General features: G+C 44.0%; 2 protein-coding genes across 3 annotated transcripts; one reads left to right on the top strand and one right to left on the bottom strand.

The window, feature by feature from the left end:
* Positions 1 to 625: 625 nt before the first annotated feature.
* LOC139379284 (thyroid transcription factor 1-associated protein 26 homolog) lies at positions 626 to 2,654 on the bottom strand. Of its 2 annotated transcripts, none has more exons than XM_071122086.1 (4): positions 2,437 to 2,654; positions 1,718 to 2,087; positions 1,177 to 1,345; positions 626 to 1,072 (listed from the first exon to the last, which is right to left on the bottom strand). In XM_071122086.1, exons 1-4 carry the CDS (start codon positions 2,588 to 2,590, stop codon positions 902 to 904), a joined length of 864 nt encoding a protein of 287 aa, XP_070978187.1. In that variant the 5' UTR covers positions 2,591 to 2,654; the 3' UTR covers positions 626 to 901. The 2 variants fall into 2 exon arrangements, with proteins under 2 accessions (XP_070978187.1, XP_070978188.1); XM_071122087.1 differs by having other exon boundaries at positions 1,177 to 1,285.
* A 257-nt stretch (positions 2,655 to 2,911) lies between these two features.
* On the top strand, positions 2,912 to 13,979 carry LOC139379574 (probable methyltransferase-like protein 25; the record flags this gene model as incomplete). Its single annotated transcript, XM_071122389.1, is given in 9 exon segments — positions 2,912 to 3,143; positions 3,296 to 3,466; positions 3,709 to 3,821; positions 4,410 to 5,081; positions 5,384 to 5,531; positions 9,312 to 9,409; positions 12,086 to 12,115; positions 12,905 to 12,978; positions 13,886 to 13,979. Coding segments are annotated over 9 exon segments (1,632 nt in total), but the record flags the coding sequence as incomplete, so codon positions are not given.
* Positions 13,980 to 14,930: the final 951 nt, after the last annotated feature.

The raw sequence follows: 14,930 nt of genomic DNA, 5'->3' as shown, positions 1-14,930 counted from the left end.
AAATGTCTTACGTCTATATGATCCATAAAAATGTTCACATAGGCAAGTTCATGCATTCTATATTGAGTAAAATAAGCAATCAAATTATTTATCGGATAAGCAAAACACTAATAACTTACCTTTTTATATCCAAAAGATTAAGATATTAGCCCTGAAACTTTCAACGTGGACCAAAATACAGAAAGCGATGATCGCACTTCTTATTTAGGAAGTTCTTGCCTCTCAAACGACGCTTTGAAAAGTAATTCGCATACCATGTGATGTCATGGGGCAGTCGCCTGGGGGGATTTAGGGTTTGAGTTCTCACTAATAATCACCACTTAGGGTAGACAGAGCTCCCGTTAAATATCAACATGCAACAGGTAATTAGTACTATTAGAATGACAGCGACAGTGGAAGGGCAGCATGGACATCAAAAGACTTGTGCGCTACACATAATCTGTAACTATGACAACGCCTGGGCAAGGAGGTACACGGTGCCGTCCAAAGGGTGTCCAGGACACGGTCTCTATTTTGTCCCGCTACAAATTAAACACTACATTTATAACTCTCAATTCTGCAGTCTACTTGGATCAACAGTAGCTTTAGTTTTTGGTGCACTCATATATAGAATAATAAACCAGACTTTGCTTACAACCTTTTATTAACATTGAATAGAAATGGTTGCTATTTGAAAGGAATATTTAAATATTTTACAAGAACAGCTCATCTCACAAATGCCACCTTGTGGTTCAAAATGTAAATAAACCGCTAAAAAGTCTGAAAATCTATTATGATACAATCTATTCAAAGTGGCAGTTCACAAAATAAGAACAATACTCATCTATGATATAAAACCATCACAGTAAGAGTTCCAACTGTATATTTGCTATTTGAAACCTTCGATGTCCATTTTTCTGGGTCATTTTCCGGGCCCGGTCCCTTGAATCTTCTGGAGCAGGTATTCCATCTGTAGGTTCAGGTTGGGCTGCCCCTTCTTCGTCTTTTTGCTCAGCATCTGAAATGTCTCCATTTTCTTCTGTTTGTACTTCTTGATAGCTTCTTCTTTCTGCTCCTTGTTCTTCAAAAACTCCTATACGGAGGAAGAAAATACCACTCGTTGAGAACAGTCCAACGCTTTTGACCTGCGATAGTACTTTTCTGAGGGCTTTATATTGAGAACGTGAAAAACTATACCTCTTTCTTATTCTTCTGCTTTTCTTTAACACTTTCAAACTCCTCTTTTGTTTTCTGATAGGAAGTCTTCCTCAGCATTTTCTTTTTACTCCGGTTACTCATGGGTAGACTGGAACACAACGACACATTAACATGTTGCATTGTAACTCCTTCAAGTGGTTGGCCTTGACTGCAACGACATTTCATTGACAGCAATTACATTTCACACAGTACACTGCAAATGGATAATGCATTTAAATGTTTTGCACAAACTGCTTTACTCTAAACCAGATTAGCAAATTGTATGGTCACAGACACATATTTGGCAGATGTTATTGCGGGTGTAGTGAAATGCTTGTGTTCCTAACTCCAACAGTGCAGTAGTATCTAACAAGTCACAGCAATACACACAAATCTAAAAGCAAAATAATGGAACTAAGAAATATATCAACATTAAGACAAGCAATGTCGGAGTGGCGTTGACTAAAATACAGTAGAATATAATACAATATATACAAATGAAATGAGTAAAGCAGTATGCAAACATGATTTAAGTGACTACCTGTCATTCTTTGAGGCCGCAACTGCTGGAGTGGGCTGTGGGGCAGAGTCAGTCTTGTCAGAGGAGATGTCCTCTGCAGGGTCTATGGCTGTAGCTAGGTCCGTGGGGGCTTCATTCACAGCCATGGGAGCTGCTTCCTCCTCTACTGGACCACCACCGCCAGCCATCCTAGCTTTGGTTCTGTTGATTCTGTTGGTCTTAACCTCATTCCTCAGTTTCTCGGCCTCAGCCTCGTAGAGATGCCTCAGATGTTCGGGGTACTGTTCTGTATATTGGGTTTTGACCTCTGTGTTCTTCCTCCTCTCCTTCCGTAGCAGTTTGTTGTATTCATGTTTCACTTTCTCCTTCCTTTTGAAGGCAAAGCCCTGGCCTGGGGAAAGAGAGGTTTATGGTTCAAGCATTCATGTATATCTGCAAAAACACTGTTAACTTACACAAACATTTAGCCTCCCGTGTAGCTAAGTTCGTTTTTAGCTAATTGATCAAGGAGGGGGGGGGGGGGTATAGTTATCCTGGCACTCTAACATATTGAATGACTTCATTTTATACAATGTACATTAACTGCAATTCTAAACACACTTTAGATAGCTAGATAGGCTAGCTTAGCCTGGTTGCCGTCTCTGTTCAGCTAACTATTATATTCCAGTGGCAAGTTAGCTAGCTGAAGTGACTGGAACTCAGACTATGGATAGCTAGCACTGGCAAGCGAGCTGAGCTACCTTCTCCAATACTGCCGTCGAATACTTTGTGCTCAGAGACCCACTTCTTCCTGCTTCCTGGTCGATTGTAGGGTTGGTTTCTATTGGCACGTTTTCCGTCAAATGTGCCCTTGGTCTTCATTTTCTGCTGTGCTGGTGGTGCCATTTCACTCATTTTTAACAAAATATCGCACGTTTCATGTGTTTACGTCGCATGTGCTTTTCGTCGCATAGTTATGACGTCGTGGTGGTCTCAGAAGACATGACAAATCCATCCACGAGCAATCGACCACGAGGGACGTCATTTGTGTTGGTGCGTAAGTAAGGATAGCGTCCGTAGAACTCAATGTATTTCGGTACACCCAACATGGCTGCCACATTCGTGCTAAGAAAATCGTCGTCGTTCAGTTGCAACTAGTTATGCCTGATTATACTGTAAAGAGGGGAGTCATTCTTGGACCTGCTGTAAACAGGTCTAGGTTAGAGTTTTTATTCAATGGCATCTTCCATTAATTCTCTGGAAGCGATTCAGAAAAAAATAGATGCTGTTAAACTCTTCCTCTCTGTTTCACTGAGCATCGCCAATGCCCACACTGTGGATTTCTACACTTGCGATGTATGGGACCAGTTCATGGCTGTGCCACCCGTGGAGGTCTTGACAGAGATCACTTTGAATGGTGACCACAAGAGGGCGCCAGAACGCTACATAAATCATGGCAGTGGTACCAGTAAGTGTTATTTTGTCGATGGTTCATTGACAAATATGAAATGTTTAATATGTAATTGTTATTACACGGTTGTAATATTTATCAAAGTCAAAATGTTGAATAAAATAAACAAAGGACAACTTATGTTTCTTTTCTTTTTTACTCTCAAAAAGCCAAGAAGATCACCTTTGGTTTCTGTGATGATAGTAAGCGCCTGGTGGATGTGGCTGAGCTCTTGGAGGCTGCCTATGCCCACTCCCTGCCTGGCCTCGGGGTCTGTGTGGGCCGCACAGAGCTACTGCAAACCCTCAGACACACTGACAACGCTCAACCCCTGGAGGAAGGTACAAAAGAATGGACACTATCCTAACCTATCCTAAGAATAACTAAAGGGGAAATGTTTGTTTTAGTCTAAGGCCTTGGTTCTGTCATTGTAACACACTGTCATTAGTGTCACTGATATAGAAATATAATTATAGTAATTCTATGGTTTGGTCACAGGTCTCTCAATAGCAATGCACATAGTGTACAGTTCTGCCATCCATGCAAGGATTCACTGACATTGCACATGTGTGTCCATTGACAGTTCCAGCTGCTGTGGTGGAGAGTGAAGAGTTTATGAACTCCAAGAAGTCCCACGAGGTGCAGGCCATGTCAGAGGTGGTGGCCAGCCTAGCCCAGCGCTGCCGGGTCAAACAGGTGAAAGACACAAGGCCTTGGTTCTGTCATTGTAACACACTGTCATTAGTGTCACTGATATAGAAATATAATTATAGTAATTCTATGGTTTGGTCACAGGTCTCTCACAAAGTGTACAGTTCTGCCATCCAAGGATTCACTGACATTGCACATGTGTGTCCATTGACAGTTCCAGCTGCATGACTGAGGGTGCAGGCCATGTCAGAGGTGGTGGCCATATTGTTAGCAGGCACAAAACAGAAGAAAACACTCAAACAGACTGAGGTACCTTCTGATATTGTCGGATAAGAAACTCAGTTTTCTTTTTAAAACGTTAATGTTTTGCTACCGTGTGCCCTGGCCCTGACCACAACAGTGTTCTTCAATCCTGCTCCTGGGTACCTACAAGGTGTATGCAGGCTTTTGTTCCTGCCTTACACACCCGACTCAACTTATCAAGGGCTTGATGATTAGTTGATGAATTAAACAGTGGTGGGCTAGAACGAAAGCCTGCACACCCTATGAGTAGTGCACCCAAGACCAAGCTTGAACAACATCGACGGGACTACATTATTTTCTGACCCATCACAATAAATCTTTGTCTCCCAGGTGATTGATGTGGGCTCGGGGAAAGGTTACCTGTGCTCCTTCCTGTCGCTGCAGTACGGCCTCCAGGTGTATGGCATCGACTCGTCCAGCGTCAACACGCACGGCGCCCAGGAGAGGAACAGGAAGCTCAAGAAGTACTCCCGAGCCTACCAGAGGCACAGCAAAGCCAATAGGACTCCGACAGTGATGCCTCCTTCAGGCCAGAAGGACTTGGAGGATATTGCGCCCGGTGAGAGAGAGAGAGGGGATATGGTTAAGACGAGTGGGGATGCCGAGAAGGAGGAGGGGAAGGGGAGAAGAGATGGGGAGGCACAGACCAACACAACAGGGTTAACAGATCAGAATGAGGAAGATGCAATGACATCACTTACCTCCGCCATTTTGTTAGAGGACAATTCCCTTCCAGAGTTGGACCAAAGTGACCCAGCCTCAGCTCCAGAGGATCCTTTTCTCAGTGCCCTGTGTGTGGGCATGGTGGAGCCCATCTCCCCCCGGGTTCCCCCCAGTGAGTTGAGCCTGGAGGAGAGGGAGAGGAGGAAGAGGGAGAACCTGGAGAGGAAGGCCAGGAGCTGGGTTAACAGTGGTGGCATGGGCAGCGGCATGCTGTACTCACCTCTGACCTCCTACGTTACCGCGGAGACGGAGCTCAAAGAAATTATTGGGGAGTTAGAGGTAGGTAACACTCACTGTCGACCAATAAGACAACGACAACGGCAAAACCATGCTCTTTTGAATGCAAATGTCACCAACTGCGGTTGTGTGGCAGTTCATTCATTTAGATAGCTTAAGTCTCTAAGATTTATATTCACACCATAGTACAAACACATTCAAGTAGACATTTTCTTTCAAATGTGTGCTTGTGTCAATGTGCCTATAATATAATTGTATGATTATTCATGCCAGCTCTGCATCACATTGCTAATGTAGGCCTGTTTCAGTGCTGAGGCCGCTCTCTCCCTGTTTTCCAAACCCAGGATGCGGTCATGGTTGGTCTACACACGTGTGGAGACCTGGCGCCCAGCACCCTGCGCATGTTTGTGGCCAAACGGGAGCTCCTCTCTGTCTGCAGCGTTGGCTGCTGCTACCACCTTCTCTCTGAGGAGTTTGATCCCACCAGACAAGGTAATTACATGGCCAGGGGGATAGTAAAGGTTGGCATACAGTGAGTGAGAGTGTGTGTGAGAGTGTGTGTGAGAGTGTGTGTGAGAGTGTGTGTGAGAGTGTGTGTGAGAGAGTGTGTGAGAGTGTGTGTGAGAGTGTGTGTGTGTGAGAGTGTGTGAGAGAGTGTGAGAGTGTGTTTAGAATAATAGGTTATTATTAATATGTTTGACTTCTTCTTTGGTCAGTGTATGTTTTCCACCACTCAACCCTTATTGTGGGTCGCAACTCAAATGACACCTCCATTGGTGGGTCACGAAGCAAAATAGTTTGGGAACCCTGGACTTCATGACTTGACTGAAACCCTTTTGCTCTTTGAGGAGCATAGATCATTCACAAAGTTCCTCCAGTGGGAATGGACTAGATACTGTAGGTTAGAATGACTGTGTCTCTCACCTATCAAGTCCGTTCAGATCAGTCAGAGGGACAGGGAAAGGAGGCAGGGACAGTGGACTTACCATCTATTTACCAACCTGGTGTACAGAGAGGCTTTTGTGTGTTCCCCAAGGGAAAGGCCTCGATTTCATTCATTAATTAGCTACACACAGTATGCAGTGCATACATACACACACACACACACACACACACACACACACACACACACACACACACACACACACACACACACACACACACACACACACACACACACACGCGCAGGCAGGGAGACACAGTCACCAGCAAACAGACCCACCCTCCTCCACCCCTTAGAGAACATATGGTTTCCATTGTGGAAATCTCAACCAGAGCCAAACTCTTACTTAGGACTACAGACTGCAACTGCCCCCTCTCCCCCACTAGGAGACCTGCAACCTGCCCACAGACATCCCCCAGTTTTTATGCTAATCATAATTCTGTCACCATGCAGTGTCTACTTTGTCACTCACCAGCCCAAGGGAAGCATAATTCTCTCACAAGCCAAATATGAAGTAGCATAAACACTGATGTGGGTTGATGAGTTGGGTACACAGCCAACTTGCGCTCTCTAGATTTGGTTAGCTAAGAAGAGACTGTTAGAATCATTGAATGGATTTATCGTCTCAGGATAACAGTTTAGAGGATTGCAAATGTGATATTTTTGACCCGCTAATGTTCAGGTGTTGAATTGGATATGATTTATCCAGCATGTATTCTGACTTCATACGAGAGCGCTGTGGTATTTATATTCCAATCACACTTAATCAATCCAGAAAAACTTCATGAAGTCATCATTCTAAATGTACAATACACTAAATAGGATCTACTCTACACAGAATATAAAGACCCATAGGACTATATAGTATAGAAAACACTATCTACTCTACACAGAATATAAAGAGGGCTATATAGTATAGAAAACACTATCTACTCTACACAGAATACAAAGAGGGCTATATAGTATAGAAAACACTATCTACTCTACACAGAATATAAAGACCCATAGGGCTATATAGTATAGAAAACACTATCTACTCTACACAGAATATTAAGCCCCATAGGGCTATATAGTATAGAAAACACTATCTACTCTACACAGAATACAAAGAGGGCTATGTAGTATAGAAAACACTATCTACTCTACACAGAATATAAAGACCCATAGGGCTATATAGTATAGAAAACACTATCTACTCTACACAGAATATAAAGAGGGCTATATAGTATAGAAAACACTATCTACTCTACACAGAATACAAAGAGGGCTATATAGTATAGAAAACACTATCTACTCTACACATAATATTAAGCCCCATAGGGCTATATAGTATAGAAAACACTATCTACTCTACACAGAATATAAAGAGGGCTATATAGTATAGAAACACTATCTACTCTACACAGAATATAAAGACCCATAGGGCTATATAGTATAGAAAACACTATCTACTCTACACAGAATATAAAGACCCATAGGGCTATATAGTATAGCTAGGGCTATATAGTATAGAAAACACTATCTACTCTACACAGAATATAAAGAGGGCTATATAGTATAGAAAACACTATCTACTCTACACAGAATACAAAGAGGGCTATATAGTATAGAAAACACTATCTACTCTACACAGAATACAAAGAGGGCTATATAGTATAGAAAACACTATCTACTCTACACAGAATATAAAGACCCATAGAAAAGTCCATAGTAGTGTCTATATCCTGTTCCCCTTGCTTTTTCCCCCTCCAATTTACAAAACATTTGTTTCCCTGACATCAACAGTGAAATATTCTCTCTTATAAACTGGGTCGTTCAAACACTGAATGCTGATTGGCTGAGAGCCGTGGTATATCAGACCATATACCACAGGTATGACAAAACATTTATGTTTACTGCTCTAATTACGTTGTTAACCAGTTTTTAATAGCAATAAGGCACCTCGGATGTTTGTGATTTATAGCCAATATACCACGGATAATGGCTGTCCTAAGAACAGCCCTTAGCCATGGTATATTGGCCATATACCACACCCCCTCGGGCCTTATTGCTTAAGTCTCCATTCCTCTTTTAACCTAGAAGACTCAATATCATGTGGTTCTTTTCTCCCTGTCATAGCTAGATATACATTTAGCTTCAGACAGATGTGACGGGTCAGAATGTTAGCTCCAGTTGCTCCTGGGTATGTTTGCTGATTCACTGCTCCCCTTTTATGAGGTATGAAACCTGGAATCCTCTCTGTGTGTGATGACAACCGCTGTGTGCTTTTAACAGTGATTCGGCACTGTGGCGTGGTGAGCTGCTTCCTATCACGCTGTCCCTCTTAACACTGCGACCCCTGACCTGTGACTCGCCACTCTGTTGGGTCCGCCAATAATGACATCACAGCGTTTTGATTGAAAACACTTGAGTTGTGCCAGACGTCCTTGCATTCTTCTCGCTCCTTCTTCCTCTCTCTCTCGCGCTGTCCCGGCCTTGCAAAGAATTCTGGGATGCGGGCCAAACCCTGCAGTGCACTTCCTCACCCTAAAAGATGGGAACCCAAACTACTAAATGAGCTCAAGACTATAAAAGTGTGGAGATCCTTAGCTAAGTCGTATAGGAAACATCCATTCAATTGTGTCGTATGGAACGAGAGCCACTGGACTGCACCATTCGTCATAGTCATTCAGTCTGGTGGATTTAGCCGAGTGTGAGACCCATTATCTGATCTGAAGTCAGCTTCCCTTAACATAAACTGGCCTTGGACCAGTCCTTAAGGGCGTGAGGTAAGCGTGCTGCAGAGCCCTAGAGCCACTCTTCTTCCTGACTGTTGGGAACTAACAGATGCCTCGTCGCACGCTACAATATTAGAAACACTTGTGTGCGTGTGTGTGTGTGCCAGGGAAGGGGGCGAGCAGTGCTTGGCCCTCGAGATGTGGTCAGTTCAGTGTGGCTGAGATAAGGCTAGCGTGCTAGCAAAATGTAAACACTCCACAACGTATACTGTAAGCTAGCCTTCAAACTCTAGCAAAGCCTGTCTGCTCCAATTGACTCTGACCAGGACTGCCTCTGCTAATACCACTACCATGTGTTCAACAGGAGTGGAGTCAAAGAGCAATGTTGCTAAGGGGTTAGCGACACCCGCGCTCTCTGATTTTTCGAGTTTGAAACTTCAAAGCTAGTTTGGGAAGGCTCTGAATAGCATTAATGTTTCACTTCATTCTCTCTCCCGTTGGACTTTTGTTGGTGGCCTATCAACTACCATAGTCACACTTTCCTATAGTGTTAAATAAACGGGGCAGTTCTGACACAGCTGGTGTTAAAGTGTGTGTGTTTGTTTGTTTCAGAGTGTCCAAGCCGCAGCGTATGTGGTTTCCCCCTGAGTGGCTACCTGAGGGAGCAGTCCTGGTTCTGTGGCAGAAATGCCAGGATGTCGGCGTGTCTGGTGAGCCTGACTCACCTTAGGTGACAGATATTTAGCCAACTGTCATTTCATATATATACATATATATATATATATATATATACACTGCTCAAAAAAATAAAGGGAACACTAAAATAACACATCCTAGATCTGAATGAATGAAATATTCTTATTAAATACTTTTTTCTTTACATAGTTGAATGTGCTGACAACAAAATCACACAAAAATCTTCAATGGAAATCAAATTTATCAACCCATGGAGGTCTGGATTTGGAGTCACACTCAAAATTAAAGTGGAAAACCACACTACAGGCTGATCCAACTTTGATGTAATGTCCTTAAAACAAGTCAAAATGAGGCTCAGTAGTGTGTGTGGCTGTATGACCTCCCTACAACGCCTGGGCATGCTCCTGATGAGGTGGCGGATGGTCTCCTGAGGGATCTCCTCCCAGACCTGGACTAAAGCATCCGCCAACTCCTGGACAGTCTGTGGTGCAACGTGGCGTTGGTGGATGGAGCGAGACATGATGTCCCAGATGTGCTCAATTGGATTCAGGTCTGGGGAACGGGCGGGCCAGTCCATAGTATCAATGCCTTCCTCTTGCAGGAACTGCTGACACACATGAGGTCTAGCATTGTCTTGCATTAGGAGGAACCCAGGGCCAACCGCACCAGCATATGGTCTCACAAGTGGTCTGAGGATCTCATCTCGGTACCTAATGGCAGTCGGGCTACCTCTGGCGAGCACGGCCCCCCAAAGAAATGCCACCCCACACCATGACTGACCAAACCGATCATGCTGGAGGATGTTGCAGGCAGCAGAACGTTCTCCACGGCGTCTCCAGACTCTGTCACGTCTGTCACATGTGCTCAGTGTGAACCTGCTTTCATCTGTGAAGAGCACAGGGTGCCAGTGGCGATTTTGCCAATCTTGGTGTTCTCTGGCAAATGCCAAACGTCCTGCACGGTGTTGGAATGTAAGCCCCCACCTGTGGACGTCGGGCCCTCATACCACCCTCATGGAGTCTGTTTCTGACCGTTTGAGCAGACACATGCACATTTGTGGCCTGCTGGAGGTAATTTTGCAGGGCTCTGGCAGTGCTCCTCCTGCTCCTCCTTGCACAAAGGCGGAGGTAGTGGTTCTGCTGCTGGGTTGTTGCCCTCCTACGGCCTCCTCCACGTCTCCTGATGTACTGGCCTGTCTCCTGGTAGCGCCTCCATGCTCTGGACACTACGCTGACAGACACAGCAAACCTTTGGTCACTTTTGAATGCTAATGTGTTGGTCCCATGTTTCATGAGCTGAAATATCTCAGATTTTGTACATACTTTTGTTTACATCCCTGTTAGTGACCATTTCTCCTTTGCCAAGATAATCCATCAACCTGACAGGTGTGGCATATCAAGAAGCTTATTAAACAGCATGATCATTACACAGGTGCACCTTGTGCTGAGGACAATAAAAGGCCACTCTAATATCTGCAGTTTTGTCACACAACACAATGCCACTGATGTCTGAAGTTGAGGGAGCGTGCAATTGGCATGCTGACTGCAGGAATGTCCACCAGAGCTGTTGCCAGAGAATGTAATGTTAATTTCTCTACCATAATCCGCCTCCAACGTCGTTCTAGAGAATTTGACAGTACGTCCAACCGGCCTCACAACTGCAGACCACGTGTATGGTGTTGCATGTGCGAGCTAATGGGTTTGCTAATGTCAACATTGTGAACATTGTGAACAGAGTGCCCCATGGTGGCAGTGGGGTTATGGGCAGGCATAAGCTATGGGCAACAAACACAATTTAATTTTATCAATGGCAATTTGAATACACAGAGATATCGTGATGAGATCCTGAGGCCCATTGGTGTACCATTCATCCGCCACCATCACCTCATGTTTCAGCATGATAATGCGTGTCGCAAGGATCTGTACACAATTCCTGGAAGCTGAACATTTCCCAGTTCTGGCCTGCATACTCACCAGACATGTCACTCATTGAGCAAGTTTGGGATGCTCTGGATTGATGTGTACGACAGCGTGTTCCTGTTCCCGCCAATATCCAGCAACTTCGCACATCCATTGAAGAGTGGGACAACATTCCACAGGCCACAATTAACACCCTGATCAACTCTATGTGAAGGAGATGTGTCGCGCTGTATGAGGCAAATGGTCACACCAGATACTGACTGGTTTTCTAATCCACAGCCCTACTTTGTTTTGAAGGTATCTGTAAACAACAGATACATATCTGTATTCCCAGTCATGTGAAATCCATAGACTAGGGCCTAATTTATTTATTTGAATTGATTTCTTTATATATGAACTGTAACTCAGTAAAATCTTTGAAATTGTTGCATGTTGCATTTTATATTTTTGTTCAGTATATATTTCTGTCAGCAATGCATTCGCTTTAACGCACCATCTGTCAACTAGACAGTATAGTTGAGGGCACTATAAGGTTAGGTTGTGCCACAGTATTGACGTTTTAGTGCCCACAACTGTTCAATGCTGTACAGTTGGTCCTCAGTCTGTTATTGTCGTGAGACTAACTAAATGATATCTTCTGCCTTTTGAGTACCACATGTTGTAAGAGCAGTGTAACGTTTCTAACTCTGTGAGCCCTGGGAGAGTCCATTCATGGGGTCCTAATAAATACTGAATACTTAATAACATTTCACTTTATTTTCTCTTGTTCAGGCTTTGGAGAGAGTTGCCAAGGGCCAAGGGGTAAGTACTATATTCATGTATATCAATACGTTGGACACATTTGGCCAAACTACAGTTCAATGAGTTGTCTGTGTGAGAATGACATCATGCAATCACAGTTCAATTAGTTTTTTTGGTTACTACAAATTTGTGCTCATCAAAGATAATCAAAGATGATCAATTTAATGATTGCTTCCAGCAACTGGCCACGTGCGTTTCCCAGACGCGACAGATCCTGTTTTTATTTTCTGCGTTCCAGAGCAAGTGGATACGGATGCCTAAGAGCACACTGTTCCCATACTTCTCCAGGGTCTTTCACATACAATAAGGCCTGATTGAGACTTACAATACTATAGATATTTGAGCCGCCGACCTTAGGATGCGTCCCAAGTGGCACCCTATTCCCTGGATAGTGCACTACTTTTGACAAGGGCCCATAGGGTTCTGGTCAAAAGTAGTGCACTTTAAAGGGAATAGCCTGCCACTAGGGACGTTAGTGTACGGGGTCAAACCCGTTACACGATACCGCCCGGACCATTCATAAATATTTTTTCTGAATATTAATGTAATCACTAAGGGATGGGATTGCGTGCTTAAACGGCAGCTTGCGTCCAACAACCGGTCTGATTGCACTCAGATCATATGTTGAGTTTGGTATAAGCATTGGGCATTGTCATAAAAACGTTTCATTCAATGGGTTTTAATACACACCCTAATCACTGGCAGAGAATGAATGAATATCTCAAGAAAATGTTATTTTTTGGTAAGCGAAGACAACATGGGATCTTTGATTATTTTCTGTCTCCACAGATTCAGATGGAGTCACTCTTCTATAGGGCCGTCCTCCATGTGATTCTAAGGGATCACTACAGCTCCTTTAAAAGGTAGGTTTGGTCTCCCTGGTTAGGGGACATCCAAAGCAGTAGGCTATACCAGACTACTGAGAGAGTCCAGGTGCCCCTGTCTTGGGGGTCTGCAGTACCGTTGACAAAACCTGTTAGCTTTTACTCTAGTGGGTTTTTACTGGCCCTCATTTTATGGTTTGTGGCCACTTTGTAAGAATCTCCACTTTCTCAAATTAATTCAGCTAGGATACAAAAAACACAGACTTCTGATGTGAAGATACAACAAGAGTATTCTCTACCCCTCTATCTGAGGTTATGGTGAATAGTAATTTTGAACGTTGTAAGGAGCAGCCCACAATGTAAGATCGTCAGACTTCCTGAATGGGTTGTTGACTGCTGCTGGGTAAAGTAGAACAAGTGAAGAGGAATGATTGGTCCTGGTGAAAACAGAACGGAGAAATCTACAGTTGGTCTTCTCAGCCCCCTAGAGACAGAGGAGGTACCCTCTGTATTACACACACACACACACACACACACACACACACACACACACACACACACACACACACACACACACACACACACACACACACACACACACACACACACACACACACACACACACATACACACACACACACACACGATGACAACCTCTCACTGACATGTCTATCCCCGTAGCCTACAGGACACTGGGTCCCTCGCTGAGTGAAATCAGGATGCCATTAATGGACCTGACCACCTCTACTATTGCATGTGTGATGACTGTTTCACTTTGGTTGCCAGGGTGTCGTAGCGTAGCGTAGCGTAGCGTAGCAAGGGAGGAGAAATAAGAGAGGGAAGAGGAGAATCGGATGCCTGTGACTTGATATACACTGGTAGGCTAATTTCAGCGATGGTGATTTGGGGGTTGAAAGAGCTGTCTTCACGTGTGTGTCGTTGGCAGCGAGAAGCGTGTGGGGAATGTCTACTCCAAGGCCACCTCGTTCGTGGACTACGTCTGGAGAGCCCTCCGGAGGCTGGAGCTGGATGAGTCAAAGGTCAGTGATGGGATATATCACAATATTAGGGCGTTTTGGGAACAGACTTGGGAATGTTCTTCAGAGCAACACATCCTCAGGGGGAATCCCACACTGCTGCTTTGGACACCAGGAAAGCAACCCATAATGGATTTGGGGTAAAAAAAAATAAAAAACACAACAACGTATTCTTGGCGTAAGATGTGAAATCCCGTCGAGAGGACAAGCTTTTAGCATAGCTCTGTACAATTGAACTGACAGTAACGATTATCTGTAATGGTACCTGAAATCCCTGTGCAGTTGAACTGACAGTAACGATTATCTGTAATGGTACCTGAAATCCCTGTGCAGTTGAACTGACAGTAACGATTATCTGTAATGGTACCTGAAATCCCTGTACAGTTGAACTGACAGTAACGATTATCTGTAATGGTACCTGAAATCCCTGTACAGTTGAACTGACAGTAACGATTATCTGTAATGGTACCTGAAATCCCTGTACAGTTGAACTGACAGTAACGATTATCTGTAATGGTACCTGAAATCCCTGTACAGTTGAACTGACAGTAACGATTATCTGTAATGGTACCTGAACTCCCTGTACAGTTGAACGTCTTCGGTTGTTCTAAACCATCTTTGAAACTGACACATGGAATCGAAAGGGCTCTTTAGAAAAGGACAAGTTGTGTAATATGCACCTAGATTACTGTGTGATCATGGGTACGGCATTGTTAAACAAGCAGCTAGTGCAGCGATTAGGGAATATGTCTCAACTGGCTCCCTCGAGTTCTATAAATGAGAGATTTGTTGCTCGTAAAGCCTGGGATTAAAAGTGTTCAATGGGTTGTATGTTACCACTCTCATGTTACTCACCTATCACCTCCACACATGACCCTGCTCTGTCTCTTAACACTTCCCACATTCTTCTCTTCATCCCTCCCTCCCTCTCTCCCATCTCTCCCTCCTCCATCT

Source organism: Oncorhynchus clarkii, chromosome 21 (assembly GCF_045791955.1).
Source record: "Oncorhynchus clarkii lewisi isolate Uvic-CL-2024 chromosome 21, UVic_Ocla_1.0, whole genome shotgun sequence".
In the NCBI taxonomy this organism is placed as follows: Eukaryota; Metazoa; Chordata; class Actinopteri; order Salmoniformes; family Salmonidae; genus Oncorhynchus; species Oncorhynchus clarkii.
The sequence above is the reverse complement of the archived record's forward strand: the minus strand, read 5'-3'. Positions and strand labels throughout refer to the sequence as shown.

What these genes read in the sequence shown, in the direction of transcription:
- LOC139379284 (XM_071122086.1), bottom strand. Translation starts at nt 2,590, where the DNA reads ATGAGTGAAATGGCACCACCAGCACAGCAGAAAATGAAGACCAAGGGC. An exon ending in GCGGCCTCAAAGAATGACAG is followed by an intron (nt 1,346 to 1,717) that starts GTAGTCACTTAA and finishes ATGTCGTTGCAG; the next exon opens with TCAAGGCCAACCACTTGAAG. An exon ending in AGCAGAAGAATAAGAAAGAG is followed by an intron (nt 1,073 to 1,176) that starts GTATAGTTTTTC and finishes TCCTCCGTATAG; the next exon opens with GAGTTTTTGAAGAACAAGGA.